Here is a 22,991-nt window from a genome sequence, read left to right on the forward strand (position 1 = left end):
CGGTTTCATGCAGCGATAACGGATCGTTTGAAGTCATGCGGATAATACTCCGATCGGAAAACACCCCCGTGTGATCATTAAATCCCTGTGTTATATCCAGGTAAGTTCAGTATTTTAGTAGTTTCTTAAAAATGTATTCTCTCTGTGCTGTTCAGACGGTTTGTTTTCATTCACATTAGCTTGTTAGCTTTCTCATGGCTTAATATTAATCTACAGCAACAATCTGATTGTGGTCCTGTTTATTTTATTTTTTTCAGATGAAAGATTAGGTTTCATACATGTTCAGACTAAATAGTCACAGTTTAGTTGATGGTATTTATCGATCAGTATGTAAGTGTGTGTGTATATATAAACAAAAATCAGTACATGCACCTGCACCGATTACAGTCAAAACAATAAAGTAATGTACTGGACTGATAAGGTCGGTGTTCAGATGAACATGGTTATCTGAAAGTGATGTACGATGGTTTTGTTGCAAGATAGCGATTTTAAGTAGGCCACCTTTTTGAGAAGAAACTAGACTAGAACAATCGATACTAGATAATGAATGCAGTTGACATAAGACACTAATGGTGCATTTGCTTTATTTGGTTACAGAGCTGAAAAATAGTCTGGAGAGTGGAGATCACTGGCTTCCAAACCGAATAAGTTTTGACACATCTATCCATTATCATAATGAAGATTTGCCTCAGATCCCAAGGTAATGTGATTTAGGTTGTGTGCAAAAAAAAAGAACTGAATTTTCCCTTTAAAGGTATAGTTTATCAAAAAAATTGTATTATTAGTGCACATATTGTTTCTAATGTATTTGACTTACAGAAAAAAAATGAAGAACCATAATCTAACGAGTAAGTAATGACAGAAGTTTCATTTTTAGGTGAACTGTCCCTTTAAGGATGTATTTTCTAGTGACCATTACTAATATACAAATAAACACAAATTAATTGACATAATATTGTTTAAATATCATGTTTATATCATATGTGACTGTATGATCACTAACAGGGTTCTGCACCAGCCACAAACCAAATAAACAGAGCAGAGCCCTGTTTTCTTCTGTGCTGGCATCAAGCTCAAGCTCTCACATGACCGATCACACATTTTTAAGGCTGTTCTTATGGTTTCATGATCCAGGCCACCTGAATCAACACGAGCCCCTTGGGCTGTTTATTAGAAAGGCAGGCTTGTGTTACTGTGAAGTTCCATTGTAATAAAGTCTTTGGATTCATGTGAAAAGGAGCAAAGTTTGTGCTGGGGCTCTGGGGTTTGTTAGCTCATATCACACACTTTGGCCAGCCATGAAATTATGAGTGAACTAAATGAATGTTTTAATGTTTAAAAGGTCTAGGTAACCAAACCATGACTATGCTCTGCTTCTGAATCTCTTGCCGTGAGAAGCAAACCCAGACAAGACAGCAGCGGACATGCACTGCTATCCTCCGCTCCACAGGGGGTACTGCTGGTAGAAGATATCAGTTAAGGGTGTGTGCACTGCTCTGGCCATGGATGACTTCACTACACGCACCTATGGCACCAGCGGCATGGACAACAGGCCTCTGTTCGGGGAGACGTCGGCCAGGGTGACACACCTGTTATTTTTTTATGAGTATTATTATATTGTTATATATAAACACACAATTCCAGACCATGTTTTTATTCTTGAATATCAGTTTTGCTTGGGAAAAAAAATGTCACATTGTGGAAGTAAAATAGGTTGAGAATGCATTGTCGTGTTTGCTTAGATTGCACAGAACAATATAAAGAAAGGTTATTGTGTTTTTAAAATAAAGTTAAATGTGACTTATAATAGTTCAGGAATAGTTCACCAAATGAAAATTTTCAGAAAATGTACTCGCCCTCAGCAAGTGGTGGGTGAAATCACCAAAGCTTTGTCATGGTATGAGTAATTTTATTTCACAGTAACGATATTTATCAAGATATAGTTATTTTTGCTTTAACCTTTTAACTGTCACCCCGTCCCGTATACGGGACGCCTACGTTGACTATACTATATTATAATCAAATCTAATCTAATCTTGACAAACTATATATTGTTGGAAAGGTCTAAGACTCCCAAATATATATTTTACCAATATTTTTTGTTAAAAATTATGTAGGAAAAGTAATAGATTAATTTATGACAAGAGTGCACCCAAAGAAATCTACATTACAAAATTAGTTTTGACCTTTGTTTAAAAAAAAGACTTCCTCGTTGCCTTTTTCTCTATCACATTTTAGAAATCATCAGAAGTTATATATCACTTGAAAACATAAAATCTCAAAATTCATCCTTTAAAACCCATTTTAAAATCAGACATTGCATTACCATTTAAATGGCACATCAAAATCATGTTACAAAATGTTTTCAGTCATGAATTATAAAAATTTAGGTTTGTATCATGCACAGATAGATCAAGTCTATCTTCAAAAACGTGAGTGACAGTTAAGAGGTTAAATATAATCTTTATGATATCAAAATTTTTGATACCATAGAAAATTTTCATTCTTGTCACCAGTTTAAATATCAAAACAAACTAATACTAGCAAAAAAAAAAAAAAAACTCAAGCTCACTGAAGACAAGTAAACAGTCAGCGATTAGATAAAAATATTAAACTTATTACAAGCAATAGGACAAAAAAACTACTGTAGAGCAAATAAATAAGAAATGCTACACACATTGTACAAAGTGATAAAATGTATAAAAACACTGCATATGTAAATTGCATATATTTCTTTTTATTAGTGACAAGTGATTTAGTCAAGAGCAGTGAGAGATTTTCTCTCTTCTGTTGTTTGATTAACATGAATAACAGACAGCAGGAATATTAGACTGCTGTCACTTTAAGAGCTGCCCGTTTCCAATATACTGTTTTGTGTTTTTTCTCAGCTGTTTGCTTTCTCTTAAGACCTAGATGGCTGTGTTTATGTGGATATTTAAAAAGACGACTATTTTGACACATACAAGTGTGTGCTTTTAACCATTCAAGGCCTATAAAATGGCAAAAATATCTCCGTTCAATACTCCCGCGCTCTATGAGCACCGTCTTCACGATGATACACAAGTAATCAATACGACTCCATTCCATCAGTTAACGTCATGTGAAAAGCTGCTTATTTGCAAAAAACATCATCATTAAGGCATTTTAACTTCAAACTGTTTATTCCTGTTAAAATACCTCTGTCCGTAATGTTGCTTTCTCCAGTAAAAAACTGTCTTGTCTGAAACAAATATTCGGAGGACTTTGATGTGAGAGGACAACAGAAGATGGACTTTTTCCACTGGAGGAAGCGTTATTATGGATTACAGTCTCTTATAGACTCTTATTTTTGTATTTAACATATTTTGGGTAAACTGTTCCTTTAAATTACAATGGCATTACAAATTACAATTTATAATGTGACTATTCCATCAGCTATATGAATATATTTTTGTTGAACGTGTTTAGGATAGATTCATCAATCTAGTGATCGGTGGACTTGCGTCTTTACTCGTTCTGGTAAGTTTAACTACTCATAAAGACCTCATTATATGTCTGTTAATCATATAGTCATTATTAACTCTGAAATTTTGCTACCTCTTTCAGGTGACCATCATTAGCTCGTTCGTCTTCCCTTCTCTTCCTCCCAAGCCACTGAATATTTTCTTTGCCATCTGTATCATGCTAGTCTGTGGGTCAGTGTTGGTTCTGGTGAGTAAGAACTTAATATAATGTAATCTAAAAGGCATTACATTTAATTGTCTAAATGGTGCCAAAGAGAAATAAATGGTGTCAAATGCAATTCCTAATCGAAATAAATGAAATCACATCCATCGCTTTCTCTCTCTCTCTCTCTCAGATACACTGGTACAGGCAAGGAGATCTGGAGCCCAAGTTTCGCAACTTGATCTACTACATGCTCTGTTCCATCGTTCTGCTGTGTATTTGTGCCAACTTGTATTTTCATGACGTGGGACGTGATAAACAGAGCAATGCCTTATAATACTGTTTCCATGGGAGCCGTCCCAATCAGCGGAATGTTCATCATTATGCAGGTGCTTTGGAACCCCACTTGAGTTCTTGAATCAGGAGAATTCATTTTTCCTACCAGCCCCATTTGTGTGGGCAGGGCCAGTCTGCCTTTGTGAGCCATGTTAGTGGACTAAACATATTATAGATGCAAATATCTTAGTGATCAGTAGCACTCTGGGATGATGTCCATGTACACGCTTTGCACACTGAATGCTGTACACAGCTTAACCTATATGCAAATGTAATGACAAGACTCTGAGATTTTGAAATAAGCCATGGCAACGTAATGCATAATGCTTTTATATTTGTACATGACACACCTATGGTACATTCCTAATTAGGAAAAATCTTTATTTTGTATTTAAATTATTAGTAATGCAATCTTGAAATGATTAAAGACATGCAGCAGTTATTGTAAAATATGCTTTTTGTTCATTTGTCTAAATTACTGAACACTGTTATTTGATATGGTGAAAACCTTACAGTTTTGGTTATCAGCTGTTGTAATTTGGATTTTTTTAAAAAATGAATATGCATTGTGTATACAGCTGTTGTGCATTATTTTTAGTAGAAAATTGGGAAGCATGGAAAGGTTTTACTTAAGTTACACCAAAAAAACCTGGGGAACTTTGTTGGTTCACATTGATTTGACCAGGGCTTGTGTGACCACTAGATGGCGCAGTTGAGTTTGGACATGCAACACTGTAATTAAGTCTGGGTACAAGTCAGATGTTCAGAATTTAAGATTGAACCTACAACATTTATTTCCTCTTCCCTGTTCATTATTCTCTGAGCTACAAAAGTCCAATTAATTTTACTAATGAGAACAGATCATTGCAATGGCAAAATAGTAATGACATGCAAGTGGTGACAAAATTTGGTTTATTTAATAAATAAACACAGGCACTAACTTACAGGTAAGGTGATTCTTTAAACCATTTGATAAATCATAGCCTAGTCTAGTGGACATTTGGAATGATGCAAACATTCTTGTACAACCTCTCTAATATCTCAGAACAGTGCAGCTTCACATTGCTTTATATCAAGTATTACTGTTAAGCAGGAAAGTAGGCTACAAAAACTAGTCAAATCTAAATGTACATACACAAAATCATTCAAAATAATGAACGTATTACATAATTTTAAATACACCATAAAAAACTGCACTGAGACACATATGAGGCTCAGGAACTTGCATGATGAATAAATACTGAAGTGTTTTTATGCACACACATTTCTTTTGATGATGTCTGGATGATCCTGCATGCTGCATTTGTCCCTACATAAGGAAACATATCCTCTGGAGTCAGTGTTTTTGTCTCTTGTTGATCAGTCTGATCCCTCCTCCTGGTTTTCCAGAATGGGATCTGAATGGAAAAACAAATGGTTAGAGTGCTTTCACTACCTGTTAGCTTTCTAAATAACTTCCAAGATTTAGTTAGCCAGCAAGTTACCATCTTTACCTGTCAGCGTTCCAAGTGGCAGGACAGAATCTGTGACGATGTCCTCATTAGTAGGAATAAAGCCGCTCGGGCATGGAACCATGAGCACGGCCCCTTCATCCATGCCAGAACTCTCAATTGTTTCCTCAACCTTAGGAGAGTCGAGAGTCTAAACAAAAGAAAGGACAATTTGATGAGCAGGAAGGTGGCATGAGAGCACTTTCATTTTTCGAAGGGCTTTGGAAGACGATGCCTTTTCTCCTTGTATATCTTTTGATCTCTCCTCACTCTGTTCCTCTTCTCCGGAGTTGTTTGGGTTTTCTGTAGGCTCTTCCTTCAGCTCCTGCTCTCCCTCCAGCTCTGATTGGTCGAGAGGGTCTGAGAGGTCCTCTGAGGTCACAGTCTGGATGATGATGCCAGGGTGGGACATCTGAACGGTCACATTCTCATTGTCGGTCTAATGCAGACGGTGAAAGTGGGCAGAAGAGAGAGAAATACAGCGTGTTATTTTTGGGATATATTTATCAAGTTAGCATGATTACCATACTATTGTAGTTTTTATTAATATTTTAAGTGTAAATTTGTTAATTTTGCTGTGTTTTTGTCATTTTTATTAGTTCTTTCACAAATTTATAGGTAAATATATATTTTTTATCAACAGTTTTATTTAAAATAATTTAATTATTTGTTATTTATATATTCTTTGTCATTTAAATTTTAAAATGAAGCAAAATAATTGCTAATTAAAGTTTAGTTATAGTAATTCTGCTGTTTTTGTCATTTTTATTAGTTTTTTGTTTTTCTTAAAAATCATAACGCATGTACATATATATATATATATATAACATACTATTATTATTTCTATTAAAATTGTAAATTAGTTTTTGTTTTAGTTGTTCTTTGTCAGTATAATTGTATTTTAATTTAATAAGATAATTTAAACTTAAAATAATTTTAAAATAATTTAAGTTTAGTTTTGTCATCTTTATTAAGTTTTTTTAATGTCAACAGTATTTCTTTTATAGTTTTTTTTCAGTTTAAGTTTTAGTAACTTTAGTAATTCAGTATCAAACTAAATAAAAAATAAATAAAGTATAAAACAAAAAAATGTATTGGCAACCAACAGAAATAAAAAAGTTTTGGTTTCTATTTGTTATTTTATTTCAATTAAAAACATTTTTATATTAGTCAAGGCTTACCGTGAGGCTGTGTAATATAATCTGGTCTGGTGAAGATGGTGAAGCTGCAGCTGTGAGTGTGACCGTGGGATTGGCTGAGAGTGTGAGTGGGAGGCTCTGATTGGTTCCTGTCTGGAGAAAATAAGTTCCAGGGGTGCCAGTGGGCTGCAGGTGAAATGACTAAGGAGGAAATGACACAAATTATTTATAAATATAGCTTATAATTATTTAATAATTCCTACAGTTTCGAAAAACTGAAAAAATACAAAAATGATCAAAATAAATCTGAGGTACTCACAGGCAGTAATTCAAAGGTCTGCAAAGCTCCGGAGTTCAACGTGATCGTTTCACTTTCTGAGGAGCCGCCTGCACCATCTGAAGAAGCTGGGAAAAGAGGAAAGGGTGCGTTGAATCTACAATGGCATTGAACTCCTATAACCACAAGCCTCATAAACTATCCACTGAAACAACATTCACACTGACTCACAGACATGTGTGATCTGCACTGGGATCCGGACAGGGATCTGCAGTGCGGTGACGGGGCTGGGTGAAGCATTGGCAGATCGGGAACCAATCACCACGACCTTGTTCATCACAGACGGTGGTGCCTCCACCACATCCTGCAGCCCTTTCAACAAGACTACAGCACACAGAAAACACTGCTTCAGTGTCTGAACTCACATTATAACACACATGCTAACCATGAAGGCTTTGTCTCACCAGGGAAGGGAAGTTCCTTGTGATTGGCCACTTGTCTCTTGATGGTCCACCATTTGCTGCGGAGCCACTGAGGCGAGCGAACGCTGCTCCACCCACCGGCCAGAATGTCCCAATTAATGAAATTCTCATCCTCTACATCCAGTTCAGCTATCCTGCTCATACATAGTTATCATAAATGATTCATAATTAGTTTGTGGACAGATATACAGTAGCATCCATGCCGGCTCTTTTGCTGTGAACTACCTGTGAACAAGGTTGATGTCATCTTCCTTGGTCCACTCCGTGCCACCGCTCTGTTTCCAGTTAAGGTAGTTGAGCCATTTGGAGCGGCACTGTTTCTCTGAGCGAGTGCCAACAAGTTCAGCCACCGATGCCCAAGAGACTCCCTGAGTAACAACGTCCCCCACCTCTGTGCCCGTCAACTCATGAACCACCTCCGCCAACCTCCTCTCCTCCTCCTCCGTCCATTTTCCTGAAGCGCGGGAGTTTAAGATGATGGTAGTGTCACACAGGATCACAACTTTTTTAACAGTGACAATAGTTCAACTATGCATCTAAAGAAATACAAAAAAAGTCCATATAAAATGTCCTTTTTATATTCTATATAATTTATAATAACACAATTAATTAGTTTTATAAAATATATAACAGAGAAATATGTTTAGTATACTTCATATATTTAATAATTCTAATAAAAGAACAATTGCAATATTTTCAATAGTAACTGATAAATATTATAAGTATAATAAAAATATAATTCTAAATATTTTAATAATTAAGTTTGAAAATAGATTTAATAAAATAAAAATAGTTTATTTATATGTGAATATATATATATATATATATATATAAAATTTGATTTATTTTATTAATGAATTATAAAAGAATAAATTATACTAAAATTAAATAAATGTTATAGTATATTATAGTATTATAGTAATAATATTTACTATATTTTGAATTGTATATAATAATTCCATTATGTATTTTTATTTATAAAATAAAAACTGTCTATATATATAATTTATTATTTGATTTATTTTATTAATGAATAATAAAATAAATTATAGCAAAATTAAATAAATAGTGAAATGAAAAAAATAAATACTATCTATAATTTTTTAATTATGTTTTTTATCTAATAATATTGTTTCGTTTATGAATGAATAATAAAAAAATATTATATTAAAATAAAATAAATAGTACAATTAAATAAATAAATAATATATAGGATTTATTTTTCATTTAACTATTTTATTAATGAATATGATAGTAAATACAGTAATATAATAAATATAGTATACTGTGAAAAGTGAATATTTTAAACAGATGTTTCACCTGGTATAATTCTCCTGGTATCCCCTCTTCGGTGGGACACTAAAATGAAAATTTGGACGAACTTACCGGTGTTGCATGTGTCCTTCATGAGTCTGCAGCGGTCCTTGACAGATGAAGCACTGCGGCCAAGTGCTGCCCCAATAGTAGCCCAGTCATTTCCATATTTCTCCCTTAGCCTAATAACACACACCCAAATCTCACAAACTCAGATCACTCACATGGCATTCAAGATTCATGGCTGAACTTACTTCTTCAATTTATTGATCTCCTCATCAGTGTATCTAAACAACAAGAATAGCACATAGCATATTTTAGATATTTTATTTTTTTAGTTTGAACTTGTTTAAGAGATCAATAAAAGCAACCGTGTCCTTACTTGCCTACGTGGTTTCGGTTATCATACATTCGAAGTACACGTCTGTATACAGCGAACAGCGGTCTGTTCAAACCACACGCTACACTGCGGTAAAAATCCTTTCGCTCCTCTTTTGACATCTCAAAGATGATCTCTGTGGGGTCATGAATCCCTCGGTTCTGAGTTAAGATGCAAGGACACATGAATATAAAGATGTCACCTCCAGCAAATGTGATGCATCTATAAAGTACGCTCACCTTTAAATATCGCTCTATGTTGCTCATCAGGAGATCAATCTCTTCTTTTGACCACATGCCCTGTTTCCATTTGTGACCTGGGGATATATGATAAACACAATGACTTTGTGTATTGATATCAGGTCGTCCTACATTACTTGTGCTGGGTTTGTATTTCCATACAGACCTGTATCTGTGTGAATATGTCTTACCCTTATTAACCAGTGTGTCTTTATCCTCTTTCGTGGTGAACCAGGCTTGACTGACAGCTGATACATCTTTATCTTTCTTTTGGACAGAAGAATCCTTATCCTGTTAACAAGCAACATTTTTATATGTGTACTTAAAAAATGATATATATATATATATATATATATATATATATATATATATATATATATAGATATATAACTCTTACTAAAAAACTGTTTTCATATGTGACCCTGGACCACAAAACCAGTCTTAAGTCCCATTGCATGGGTCAAAATTATTGAAAATAATTTTTATTTAATGCCAAAAATCATTTATGTTCCATTAAGATATTTTGAAAATGTCTTACTGTAAATATATTAAAACTTAATTTTTTATTAGTAATATGCATTGCTAAGAACTTATTTCTAAATATTTAGATTCGTTTTGTTTTTTAGTTCAATTAATTATTCAAATAGTTTTATCTCTGCCAAATATTGTCCTATCATAACAAATCATACATCAATGGAAATCTTATTCATTCAGCTTTCAGATGATGTATAAATCTAATTTTGTTTTTTAAAAATTGACCCTTATTACTGTTTTTTAGTGAACCAGGGTCACATATATACACAAAACCACCTAAATAATCAGAAATAATGAAGTATTAATTAGCAAAGCTAGCAATAAACGCTTTATGAACTCATAAACATATTAATTTTACCAGTATTTCAGAAGGATCCTCTGATTCCAGTTCCCCATCTCTCATCTCTGTAGCAGTCATTGTCACCTCGAAGCTTTCATCACCTTCTGTAACTAAAATCAGCACAAACTAGTAATATATATATATATATATATATATATATATAATGTCATGAGTTTGGGGTTAAACTGTTTGACTGATTAGTGGCTAACAGGGAAAAATTTAGAAAAACAATATAAAGAGAGTCGATGTTTGCATTATCATTATGATTTGGCTTAAAAGTGACATTAATTATATACGGTGCACAAACATGTGTGATTGTGTGTTTATCCTCACTTGGCAGAGTGACAACAGAGTACTCCGTTGAGGTAGAGTCCTGAGGGTCTTCTCCATCTTCACTGGTCAACCGCAGTCGTTTGTGAACAGGTTCGGTTGTCCCGTCCGAACCCAGATCCTCGCCATCTGCACGTCCAAACCATACAAGAACATTATAGAAACAAATACACTATAATAAGTGCACAATATCAAGAGATGGGTCACAGGTTGTGAAATCACCATTCTGAGGGCAGTGCAGAATTATGTTTCCATCAGTGTCCTGAGTAAATGTGACAGAATTGACTGATTCAAGGGTCACCGCGGCTGGGACGTCCCCTGTGTTCATGCTCAGCCTACAGGTTCATACACACACAGTCAAGAGAGATTCACTTCTAATGTCCTAAAGAGAAGCCTAAACACTTGATCTGCATTATACTGGAGATTCATTATACTAACGTAAAAATTCTGACAGTTGCTTGCAACCAATGCTGTTGTATATATATATATATATCTATAGATAGATAGATATATATATATCACCATAAACATTTAAACCAACGCAAATTGAGTAAAACAAACAAATGTATGTCCTGGAACTTTGGTAAAACATTTTTATGGAGAAGCTGAATAATATCAGCATTAAATAATATTATGCACCATTCTGATTACTGCCGTGTTGTAAATGTCCAGTGTGATTCTTTAAGCAGATGAGGAATAATGAGACGCCATGTTTAAGTGCAACATGAATCCGCGAGGACTCGACGGAATTTATTCGATGTCGATGCGTTATTTTTCACGTGTAGAATATAAAGACACAAGTCCAGCGCACAGAGGTGAGCGAAAGTGAAATTTAGCTCTGGCTTTGGTACTTACTTCCTGTTTTGGGTACGGGGACTTCGCAGTGACCAGGATGAAGGCAAATACCAGGATGGAGGATGGTTTTTTTTTCTGCCTCTCCTCCTCTCATGCAGAGCGGAAGTATCTACAGAAGCCCGCCGGTGACTTCCGTTTCTGGATGCTGTTTGAGAGTTTTTGCCTGAATGTTCGTTTGTCTTTTAAAAGTGCACCTTTATGTGGGTCGTCACCTTATATGTGGACAAAACACACTTTTTGAGTAAGGATTTATTTTGTGATAAGCACTCACACACACATTTCAATGTATTAACCTTTTACTGTCTATGGTATTAACACGCTTTCACATTAGTTGCAGTCTCAGCAGCGCCATCTGCTGTTAAATCTGGAGACAATATGTTACTTGTATTAAATGGATTATTCTAGTGTACCGTGGCATTTTTTTCCCTAGAGTCAGAACAACGTGATTAGATTAACTGATTTCAAATAAATAATGATTTATTTATTTATTTATTTATTTTTTGCTGTAGTGATTTTGAGATGAATATTTGTAACTTTCCTGTATATCTTTTTCGTCTTTGTAATAGCATGATGTTCTTACAATGATGCATGCATGAGCCAAAAGGCAATAAATAAACAAACGAAATAAAGTCAGTTGTACAGGCCTTTAGAGTGTTAAAAAATGACATATTCCACACCTGGAAAGAGAATAATCAAGCATGTATTTTATGATTTAGAAATGAAAATGTGTTACTTTCTTGTATATCTCTTCCATCTTTGTAATAGCGTGTTAATATATAATCACTGGTGATGTTCTTACAATTATGCATGCATGGCCCAAAAGGAAATACATAGATAAACAAACATACAAACTACGAAAAAAGTCAGTTTTACAGTCCTTTAGAATTAGAAAAATTATTTTCGTCCTGACAATAAATAAATAAGGTTGTGTGAGGGTGTAATATGACTGAATTATTTATTGCTTATTGTCTCTGCCATGCTCTCCCAGCATGACTGACTTACCGAGGGTTGCTTTAATAAAAGAACATCTTATAAGAGTTATATAGTGCATGTATGTATTTGCTTTTATATTTTGGAAAATTATCATTAGTTAATCTGAAATTTAGCCAAAAGGTTAATAAGTCGGCCTAAATAAAAGATGCTGTGAAGTGACTGGAAGAGCAGACAACCGTGACGTCAGACGCGCGCTGTCAAATCAGAGCCCCGTGAGCTCGACTACAGTAAGAGCTTATCGTTGAGCAGAGCATTTCAGCCTGCAGTTTATGCATAGACATCACGAAACCTCGTTATCTTTAGTCGGATCCTTGGCATTGCTTGTTTTCCTTTCATTCCTGCCTTTATGAGATGGAGAAGAGGGCGCTTTGGACATCCTGTTATTTTGTGCGCTTTGTAACCCTCATTCTCTGCGCACGAGCCTCAGCCAACCTGCCACAGTGTAAAGAGGTAAGCGACTACATGTTACCTTTTTGTACAACATATATAGGCCTATTTTAAATATACTGACAGTTTTAAACCAGTCGCTAAGTAGGCACATGTTGTTTCTGCATTTAACTATTTAAAATTAATACTATGTTATTCTTATATGATTGCGAGCTTGTTTTTAATGCGTTATTCATGTTTTTATTAACTGTATTATTTATTTTTAATACATAAACATAATGGTTATGTATGCACAAAATGCGTAATTAAAAAGCAAACAGAACATCTTGTTATTGACATTAAAATGGTTACGGACGATGATCATATAATATGATGACGCCGAGCTCTGCTGACCAATCGGGTGAGAGCTGGATTATTGTGTGCAGTTGGCTTGTAAAATGGATTCATATGAACTTTTAACTTATTAATACAACCCCTCTGGATCCGTGTATTTGATTTGAAAAGACTGGCGTTGTTCTTGCATCATCCATGTTTGCATACAAAGACGAGTGTGTTAAAGGGCCTCATCACCCAAAAATGGATGGATGCTGGGCCGGATGACAGCCTCGGTTACCATTTACTTATATTGTATAGAAAAAAAACATTATGCTTTATATCTAAAATACAGTTTTGGTGTATAATAAGAAATAATGAAAGAATCTTAATTTTGGGGTGAAATGTTCCTTTAAGAGCATCTGTGGGGGAGGCTGGGTAACAGTGGCAGGTGCAGGTGCACCATTAGTGATAATGTGTGTGCTGTAACCAAGCATTGCCAGACGACAGGCACCTCCTGTGGGATGCATTTATTAACTGTCTGAAGGTAGAGTTGCCAACAACTTCATTACACTGTATTATGGTGGTATACTTAATTATGTAATTAAATACATGGTATGCGCTCTTACCTGCGTATCCAGTCGATTTGGCTTTTGAGTGTGTGGCAGGACCCTAAAGAAGCAGAGAACAATCGCTGCGTTTCATAGCATTGGACACATACTGATTTGCATAACAATTGTCAACAAAGAAGCACACACAGGAGGTATTTAGTGGCCTCATTATTCCAGGTTGTTATCAGACACTTATTCATTACCATCCACAACCAAAAGTAATGAGTGATCATCATGACAACAGTCACAGGGCTCCGTAGACAGACCGTCACCAACCCCAAACCTACCCCCCCCCCCACACTCTATTGTACAGTTTGTGTTTTGGAAACAGTAGGGGTTAATATAATATAAGAGGTGCCACCTGCTTAATCTAAAAAGAAAATAACACAAATGTCACATGGCCATGTGTTTTGAAAAGAGCACTTTCTGCAAAGCTGCCTGTATTTGAGAAGAGCACATGAGTAATTTTATTTTATTATTATTATTTTATTTATGCTAAAAAGCTTTTTGTGACCTGCATGTCAAAATACATTTTGCCCGTGATTTAGTATTTATTTATGCATTTTAACACAGAATGGTAGCTGTGGGATAAAGTAAACTTTGGGATAAGCTGTTCCAGTGGCGACAGTAGAAAACATTACCAAGTGTACAAATGTAAAAAAAAAAAAAAAAAAAAACTACATTAAAATATTCTAAACAAGTTTCATTCTTAACTTTTTATTCTTACTCATATATTTTATAATATATATTATATAATATGTTCAAAATTATATTTAATAAAAGATTCTAAATACTACATTTTATTTTCTTGCTGCTTTATGAAAAAAAAGGTAACTTTTAATGACCATAACCTATTTTGGATGTAAATGTTTGAATATGTCGATATCTGTATGTGTGTTTCAGACAGACTACTACTTTGAGTACACAGAGTGTGACAGCACAGGCTCCAGATGGAGAGTTGCCATTCCTCACAGACAGGGGAGCTGCTCGGGCCTTCCAGAACCTGTCAGAGGCACAGACTGCAGTAAGAAAACAAAATATCAAACCGAGTGACATTTAACCTAGAGAAAGTTAGCCAAGCATGCTGTGGGAACATTTCCTTGGTTTTATATTTTGCTATCAAAAGCAACGACATTTAAGCAATTGTGTCCTCATACTTTTGAGATCTTTGCTATTGTGTCAGTAAACAAACACAGTCTATGCTTACTTCTTGTACAGCTTTTTCTTGTGAACCTGGGGAGTTTTTAGAGATGTCATCCCAGCAGTGCACTTCATGTGCGGCTGGCTCTTATTCATTGGGCAGCGGGGTGCGTTTTGACCAGTGGGACTCCATTCCTGCGGGATTCAGCAGTTTGGCTACATACATGGACTCAGGAGGCTCAGGGGATGACTCAATGGCCTGCAACAAGTATATTCTGTTTATATATATATATATATATCGCCATATTCTATTCAGCAGTGTATTTTCTGATCTGGATCTGTCTGTTTACAATGTTTTGTTCAATTGCAGTTCTTCATGGACAGCTCAGGGAACTCACTTGGAATCCAATCGTGACGACTGCACAGTAGCGCTGGTGTACGCAGTGCATCTCATGAAGCAGGGATCCGTCTCCTTTGACTATCAATATGTCGACAGCAACATCTTCTTTGAATTCTTTGTGTGTTTTACTTCATACATCTTTCATTTTTTTCTACAGATGTGTTGAAGTGAACATATATCACTAAAGATAATGTGTTTTATTTTTGGTGCAGATTCAGAATGACCAATGTCAGGAGATGGACCAGACAGGGAGTGAGAAATGGATCAAACTCACCACTAATGGAGAGTGGGGAACCCATATGGTCAGTCGTCTTGGATATTTTATTCTTATTAAAAGGAATAGTTCACCCAACACTGAAAATTCATTCATCATTTACCCTCATGACGTTCCAAACCTGTATGGCTTTCTTTCTTCTGCTGAACACAAAAGAAGATATTTTGAAGAATGTTTGTAAGTGAGAAAATGATCACAGAATCTTCAGTTTTGGGTGAACTATCACTTTAAGGATTATGCTGTATTAATGTCTAATGTAGCTGTTTTTGCATGACACAGGTAAATCTGAAGTCGGGAACTAATATTCTGTATTGGAGAACCACAGGGATGCTCTTGGGTGGGAAACCGGTGAAGCCGGTCCTTTTGAAGAACATCCAGATCGAAGGTGTGAAGACTCTGATGAAATCATGTCTACTTCTGTGTCTCACACACGTTTTTATTACAAATCAATGCAGATGCAGTATAAACAATTTGTGTTGTGATATTTTATGGTCATATATTACATTTTTGTTGTTGTTGTTGTTGTGAGCAGGTGTGGCATACACGTCAGAGTGTTTTCCATGCAGGCCGGGCACCTTCAGTAAAACCCCAGGCTCTTCCTCATGTGACCTTTGCCCCAGGAACACTTACTCTGGAAAGGGAGCCAGTTCCTGTACACCATGCTCCAAGACACAGTACTCCCGTACGATCACAAAAAATTAACCAATGCCATTGTTGTGAATATTTTAGCATGAATCCAATACCATCCAGTAACAAACACTTTTTCAGTGTTTATAATGTTTTTCATAATCCTCTTTTTTTTCCAAGACATTTTATGCCTGTATTTCTAAATTGTCTAAAATATCTCGGTTTTGCTTTGTTCTCCTGTTGTATTCAGTCTTACTAAAGTTAATGACTGAAAAGTAGTTTGACCAATAGCAAGTAGGCATTGTAAGAAATTGTCCAGTCGGACTGCACAGAGCATGTCAATAGAAAAACAAAGCCAAAATCTGGAAATTTTCGACAATTTAGAATTCCTCACCAGGAAAAAGAGGACGTATGGTCACCCTAATGTTTCTCTACGTGTGTGTGTGTGTGTTCTAGAGGAAGGATGGTCACAGTGTAAAGAGAGGCCTCCTTGTTCAGAGAAAGATTATTTTCAAATCCACACGGCCTGTGATAGTGACGGCAAGGTAGGTTATAATGCTGAATGTATTTTTTTGTTGTATATTATGTGTGGATAATACATTGCTGTACTTTTTTAGACCCAGATACTGTACAGGTGGGTGGAGCCTCAGGTGTGTGTGGAAAATGTGACCGGTTCTGTGACACTGCCCCCTTCTGCAGAGAAAGAGGACTGTCCACCCTGCAATCCAGGCTTCTACATGCACAACTCTTCCACCTGTTTACCTTGCCCTCAAGGCACTTATTCTGATGGCACAGCAGGTATATAGTCACACATTAACATGGATACATTCTCTTGTATTATGCAAGCCACTGTTGGTTTACTGGTACAGGTGTATAACGGAGAAGATTCTTTTTGGCACAGAATGTCAAAGATGCCCGGGAGGAACCGAACCTTCTTTAGGATATGAATACAAGTGGTGGAACATCCTGCCGAGGAACATGAAAACTTCTTGTTTTAATGTGGGCAACTCCAAATGTGATGAAATGAATGGTAAGAGTAATAGAAATAGAAAATACTTTAAAGACTGAGATTACTAAAACACAAACTGAAAAAAAAAATTTAAGCAAAGACAAACCAAAAAATTAAAAGAGCACATAACAAAATGACTAAACCTTTAACTAAAATTAAAGTGAAAACTGAAATATACCAATAAAATCTAATGAAAATATCTTCTTGACACTTTTTTTTAAAGGTTATTGGAGTACATTTTACAGGAAAAGATTATTTTACATGCAATTCAATGTGTTACTTTCTGATTCTTTGTAATTATTTGTGAAATTTACAAGCACTTTCTGATTGTAGTTTTTCAATTAATATGAATACATAAATATGGCATTGATATAATAATTATACAATGAAAATTAAAAGAATGGTCAAACATGATACTCGATGACTATTTGCCTCTGTAGGTTGGGAGGTGGCTGGCGACCACATTCGTAGCGGAGTGGGCGGCTCAGATAATGATTACCTCATCTTAAATTTACGCGTGCATGGATTCAAGTGAGTCAGATCTATAATTCCAGTGTTAAAATGTTGGTTGTACATAGAACATAGTACAAGTGGCCTTGCTTTTTCTCTCTCTCAGACTTCCTACTTCTGTGGACGATGCTTCAGCTACTGAGTTTGGCCGAATCACGTTTATCTTCGAGACCAACTGCAGCGCAGACTGTGAACTCTATTTTATGATAGTAAGATGATAATTGAACCAAAACAGTCCTTATAATGAATTCATCTGCAAGTTATTTACCGAATCAATGTGTTTTCTCCATAGGATGTCAACAGGAAGAGCACAAATGTTGTAGAATCGTGGGTAGGGAGTAAATTGAGACAAGCATACACCCACATCATGACTAAAAATGCTTCGATTTCATACACATGGGCTTTCCAGCGCACCAACAAAGCCTCTGATGTAAGTAATCACCTAGAAATCACAGAAATTAGTCTGAAGTACCTTTTTGGTACTCATTTGGTTCTCATTCGCTGTGTTTTTCTCTCCAAGGTGCGCCAGTATGTAAATGACATTGCAAAGATCTACTCGATCACGTTGACTAATGCGATGGATGGCTCAGCATCTGGTTGCCACGCCTGTGCTATGATGAGTCAGCGGGGCGGCTCTTCCTGTGTCCCCTGTCCTGCTGGACACTTCATCAACAAAGACACCAACCAGTGCCAGGAGTGCCCGCCCAACACCTTCCTCTCTGGGCATCACATTTATGGCCACGAGGCCTGTCAGCCCTGCGGTCCTGGAAGCCAGAGCAACAAGGTAAGAGTGAGACCAAGAGGAAATGCTTGACTATGTTGGTTTCTTAACATTGTATAACATGCAAAATATGTTTTATGTGTGTCCAGGAGCACTCTGTGTGTTTTAATGACTGCACCTTCTCACATATGGAGCAGAACCGAACGCTGAGCTACGACTTGAGTGCCTTGAGTTCAGTGGGGTCAATCATGAGCGGGCCTAGTTTCACCTCCAAGGGAACTAAATACTACCACCAGTTTAATATCAGTCTGTGTGGGGCTGAGGTACTCTCAAATGCAAACATCTCTATCTTTAGCCAACCAAAAATAGATAGCTTTGATAGAAAATTACTAAATGGCTTAAGATCATCTACAAAGTCATCTTGCATATTTGTCTTCTGTCGCAGGGGAGGAAAGTGGCGATGTGCAGTGACAATGTCACGGATCTGTCCAGTAAGGACCTGCAAAATGAATCGACTGACCTTAGAAATTTCGTAGAGACTTTTGTGTGCCAATCGACCATCATCCCTGCAGATGGACGGGGCTTCAGAACATCCCTGTCATCCCAGTCCATCAGCCTGGCTGATACTTTCCTTGGTGAGCGTATGGTATTTAACACAAACTGCCATTCAGAAGTTTGGGGTCTGCAAAATTGTTCATTGTTTTTTAAGGAAGTCTCTTATGATCACCAAAGCTGCAGTTATTTGATAAAAATGCAGTAAAGTTATGAGATGTCACTGCAATTTAAAATAACTGTACTATATTTTAAAGTGTAATTTAATCCTGTGATGGCAAAGCTGAATTTTCAGCAGCCAGAGCTACAGTCTTCAGTTATTTTTATGGAAGCTGTGGAATCTTTCATGAATACAAAGTTCAAAAGAACAGCATTTATTTAAAAAATAGAAAGTGTGTATATGCACTATAATATAGAGAATATGCATGAAAATGTTTTTTATTTAATATAGTTGGATATATTACAATCAAACTGTAATATTCTACAAACTGTAATCAAATTAGATTTTTGGTCCCTCATAGTAAAAAGTTGGTGCACTATATGTGATGTATAATAAAGACTATATGGCACTTTTGTGTTTAGCTCTATTCAGAGTAGAGGTGTAATACTGCTTACTCGTCTGACTTCTTTAATGCTTCCATTTCTCAGGAGCTTCTGTTGATAATAGTCTGGATGGGGTCACTGTCAGCTCAGACCTCTTCCCTGAGTCTTCATGGAAAGATCCAGATATCAACTTCTTCTATCGGTAAATAAATAAAGATTAACTTGTTTAAAATATGTAGTTGATGTGTGCAATGATATTACATTAATAACACAAAGTATTTTTTTTCTCCTCAGCTCTCCACAGCCCACAGCATCCTGTCTGAACGGCCGTAGCACAGTCGTGACTCTGCGTTGCAATCCTGAGAAGAGTGCACGTGGGGATCTCACTGTGCCAAGGTGCATGTGTTTCGATGTTCATTATCTGTATTTGTTTGCAAATGTATATATTTCAGGTCCAAATATGTTTAATGCATTTGCATTTGTAAAAATGAATTAAAAAATATGCAATGAATTTTGAATATTTGCAAATTTGCCTTTTCAAATTTATGTTTTGCATGCAAGTTTGCCTTGAAATTAATCATTCAGCTACAAATAGCATCCACAAAAATTGCCGGACTGATTAATCACATTTATAAACAATTTTAATTGCTTAAGAAAAAACAATGTTGTAATGTTAATCACGAAAAAAAAAACACTTTTTAATTGTGTTTGTGTGCTTAGCAAGTGCCCAGCGGGAACATGTAACGGCTGCGAGTTCCATTTCCTCTGGGAGAGCTCTAGCGCTTGTCCTCTCTGTGCTGAAACAGACTACCATTCGATAGAAGGAGCGTGCAAAGGAGGAGTGCAGGTACCTCACTTTCCACAAATGCATGCAATTTATTCTGCATTTTTCTGATTGTTCATGTATCCTTCTCATGACAGGACACCCTCTATGTGTGGAACGAACCAAAATTATGCACCAAAGGGGTACCGCTCCCGACCAAGACCTCCACCCACTGTGAGGTGGTCACCCTATGGGTGAAGGCCGGAATTGGGGGCGGAGCCTTCATGGCTGTCCTCTTGGTTTGTCTCACATGCTATTTCTGGAAAAAGAACAAAAGGTAACAAGCTGGCAATGGAAGTTGAGTTTGAGATGCAAAAAGTGCTTTTCGATTTTTGACCTCTTTTCTTTTTTTGTAAAGGCTTGAATATAAATACTCCAGGCTAGTGATGTCAGCCAATAAGGACTGTGAGTTGCCAGCAGCAGACAGCTGTGCACTAGCAGAGGGAGAGGGGGAAGAGAATGAGGACGATGTCGTTTACTCAAATACTCCTTCTTTACTGGGTAAACTGAAAGCTATCGCAAGCAAGGTCAGTTAATTGCTATGAGACTGATGCCATGACCAGATTTTCTCAATATGTTTATTTATTTTATATATATTATATTAATTGAAGTGAAAAATTTTCTTATGGATATATCTATTTGAGCATACATAGATATCATGTGATATCTGATATAATTACTAAATTACTGGCAGCACACCAAAAATGTGCAACAAACAGATATATTTTATAATAAAAATAGATATGTTCTATTAAAATAAATACTGATTCGTTCACCCATAACATAGTAGTATACACTACACATTCAAACTAATGACTAGTTTTATTCAGCATGGATGCATTGCATTGATCAAAATTGACAGTGAAGACATTTAGATTGTTAAAAAATAATTGTATTTTAAATGCTGTTCTTCTGTACTTTGTTCACCACATAATTTTTGAAAAAATGTATCATGGTTTTCACCAATATATTAACTGTTTTCAGCACTGATAATAAGAAAATCAGCACGATTGAATATTTCTGAAGTCATCACAGGAATAAATTACATTTTGAAATATATCAAATAGAAAAGTTATTTTAAACTGTAATATTATTGTAAAATATTACTTTTTTTCTTGTTTACTGTATTGATCAAATAAACAAAAAAATCTTAAAAAACCCAATAATTGAATTGAAAAAAAAGTATGCTGCAAAAATGGCTTTTGCTAGAAATAAGACGTAAAAAGAGAGAGAGAGAGAGAAGAGAAACTTAAAAACAAGACATTAAAAAATAATAATCGGCCTCTTAAGGCTTCCGTAATAACTTGGAGATGATACAAACATATTTCTGTGGTAATCGACATGCCACAGATGCTTACTGAGCTTACCTAAAATACATTTTGTATAGTTTTTGTTTTCATCTGATGTTTTGTTTACCTTTGTTTGGCTGCAGGCAGATGGAGACAACAGTGAGTCAGTACAGCTGAAGTCTTCTCAGTCAGAGAGATGGGTTTGGGGATAACTGGAAAATATAAAAAAATAAAGGACCGCCACTGATGGAGAGAAAGAGACAAATACTCATGGAGTTTTCAGTGTTTTGACACTCATTTTTCAGTTTCTCAATATTTCCAGCCATCCCCCGTCAAGTGTCTGTAGGGTCTCAATACAATGTGTTGTGTGTCAAAAAGCAGTAAAACTCTCTAGTTAAAATAAAATTAGCCCCATAAAGTAACTGTATCACATATATACCGCTAAAACATGTCAAAAGCAACCAAGCACTGCTTTCTGAAACACATCACAATATACTAACAGACACAGGGACGTCAGAGATACATTTGCATCATGGTGTGTATACTGCAAAGTGAGCCAGAAAAACTGTATTTTTGCTGGTGTATGTGTAAGAGTATGTTTAAGAGAATGTCTTTATTTTTAAGGTATATTTTTCCTGCTTGTTCACACACACTAGCATTCATACAAATATATCTAGTGTTTGGCCAACAGATGGTGACACAGAGCTTCTTTAGTTTTAGTTTCATTGCCAAATAATCACAAAGCAGAATTTCTAAAAGAGAGAAGAAAGCCCCTTCCTTTATGAATTACAGAGAGGTCCATCCTCTCTCCACATCTCTCCTCTGAGGAGAACAAGAGACAATACTGTTTTCTACTTTGTATTTTGTATTGTTGTGTATTTCGAGCTGTATGAAGTTATGTTGAAATATATGTTGTTTTACTCCCTGATTCTGTTTATGCTTTAATAAACTTTAAGAGCTTTAATAAACTTTTATGGTCTCTGAACATCCAAAATGTGCAGTTTTTTTAAGTGTTTTACTTTAAAAAAGAAAAAACAATTCCTTTTTATAATTTTCCAAATATTATTGGAATGTTACATTTGTTCTCTGAACATTCTGTAATATTTAAAACATGTTAGATAACATCAAAAAACCATTTCCGAAATAAAACATTCATTGAATGATGTATAAATAACACATTTGAGCTAATGTTTTTAAAACATTAGTAAAGACTCTGAACGAACACTATATTAACATTACTTAAAGAACATTTGTTTGTAACTTTGAGAGAACATTGCCAGAAGGTTAGCCAAAGTTCTGAGAATCTTGCTTGTTAGCTGAATAGCATTTCACTAAAAGATACTTCATGTAAGTAAATGTCACAGTCTTTTTAGAGTCAATGACTTGTATTGAATTACAAAAATGCTAAGATGTGAAAGATGTGAAAACACAAGATGTGAC

General features: G+C 35.7%; 3 protein-coding genes across 4 annotated transcripts; 2 read left to right on the plus strand and 1 right to left on the minus strand.

Moving 5' to 3' along the window:
• The first annotated feature begins 13 nt into the window (after window positions 1–13).
• LOC132098785 (transmembrane protein 243-like) lies at window positions 14–4,365 on the plus strand. The gene is made up of 6 exons (XM_059504966.1): window positions 14–100; window positions 600–700; window positions 1,343–1,580; window positions 3,448–3,498; window positions 3,586–3,690; window positions 3,839–4,365. Exons 3-6 carry the CDS (start codon window positions 1,503–1,505, stop codon window positions 3,980–3,982), a joined length of 378 nt encoding a protein of 125 aa, XP_059360949.1. The 5' UTR covers window positions 14–100; window positions 600–700; window positions 1,343–1,502; the 3' UTR covers window positions 3,983–4,365.
• Window positions 4,366–4,876: 511 nt separating this feature from the next.
• LOC132098784 (cyclin-D-binding Myb-like transcription factor 1) lies at window positions 4,877–11,488 on the minus strand. 2 transcript variants are annotated; one of them, XM_059504964.1, is made up of 17 exons: window positions 11,361–11,488; window positions 10,728–10,840; window positions 10,509–10,634; window positions 10,194–10,285; window positions 9,493–9,592; window positions 9,302–9,378; window positions 9,066–9,223; window positions 8,938–8,970; window positions 8,756–8,865; window positions 7,595–7,823; window positions 7,352–7,503; window positions 7,119–7,271; window positions 6,930–7,015; window positions 6,653–6,811; window positions 5,707–5,910; window positions 5,475–5,622; window positions 4,877–5,378 (listed from the first exon to the last, which is right to left on the minus strand). In XM_059504964.1, the coding sequence occupies exons 2-17, from the start codon at window positions 10,831–10,833 to the stop codon at window positions 5,341–5,343; spliced, it is 1,971 nt and encodes a 656-aa protein (XP_059360947.1). In that variant the 5' UTR covers window positions 10,834–10,840; window positions 11,361–11,488; the 3' UTR covers window positions 4,877–5,340. The 2 variants fall into 2 exon arrangements, with proteins under 2 accessions (XP_059360947.1, XP_059360948.1); XM_059504965.1 differs by lacking the exon at window positions 11,361–11,488 and adding an exon at window positions 11,145–11,354.
• Window positions 11,489–12,555: 1,067 nt separating this feature from the next.
• Window positions 12,556–22,547, plus strand: elapor2b (endosome-lysosome associated apoptosis and autophagy regulator family member 2b). Its single transcript, XM_059504969.1, has 22 exons — window positions 12,556–12,803; window positions 14,567–14,687; window positions 14,882–15,071; window positions 15,174–15,321; window positions 15,416–15,505; window positions 15,757–15,862; window positions 16,010–16,159; window positions 16,561–16,649; window positions 16,722–16,902; window positions 17,006–17,134; window positions 17,554–17,644; window positions 17,730–17,832; window positions 17,916–18,053; window positions 18,144–18,407; window positions 18,494–18,667; window positions 18,790–18,979; window positions 19,545–19,641; window positions 19,734–19,835; window positions 20,160–20,286; window positions 20,361–20,539; window positions 20,621–20,789; window positions 21,695–22,547. The coding sequence occupies exons 1-22, from the start codon at window positions 12,705–12,707 to the stop codon at window positions 21,761–21,763; spliced, it is 3,006 nt and encodes a 1,001-aa protein (XP_059360952.1). The 5' UTR covers window positions 12,556–12,704; the 3' UTR covers window positions 21,764–22,547.
• The last annotated feature ends 444 nt before the right edge of the window (window positions 22,548–22,991 follow it).

Source organism: Carassius carassius, chromosome 22 (genome assembly GCF_963082965.1).
Source record: "Carassius carassius chromosome 22, fCarCar2.1, whole genome shotgun sequence".
Taxonomy (NCBI): domain Eukaryota; kingdom Metazoa; phylum Chordata; class Actinopteri; order Cypriniformes; family Cyprinidae; genus Carassius; species Carassius carassius.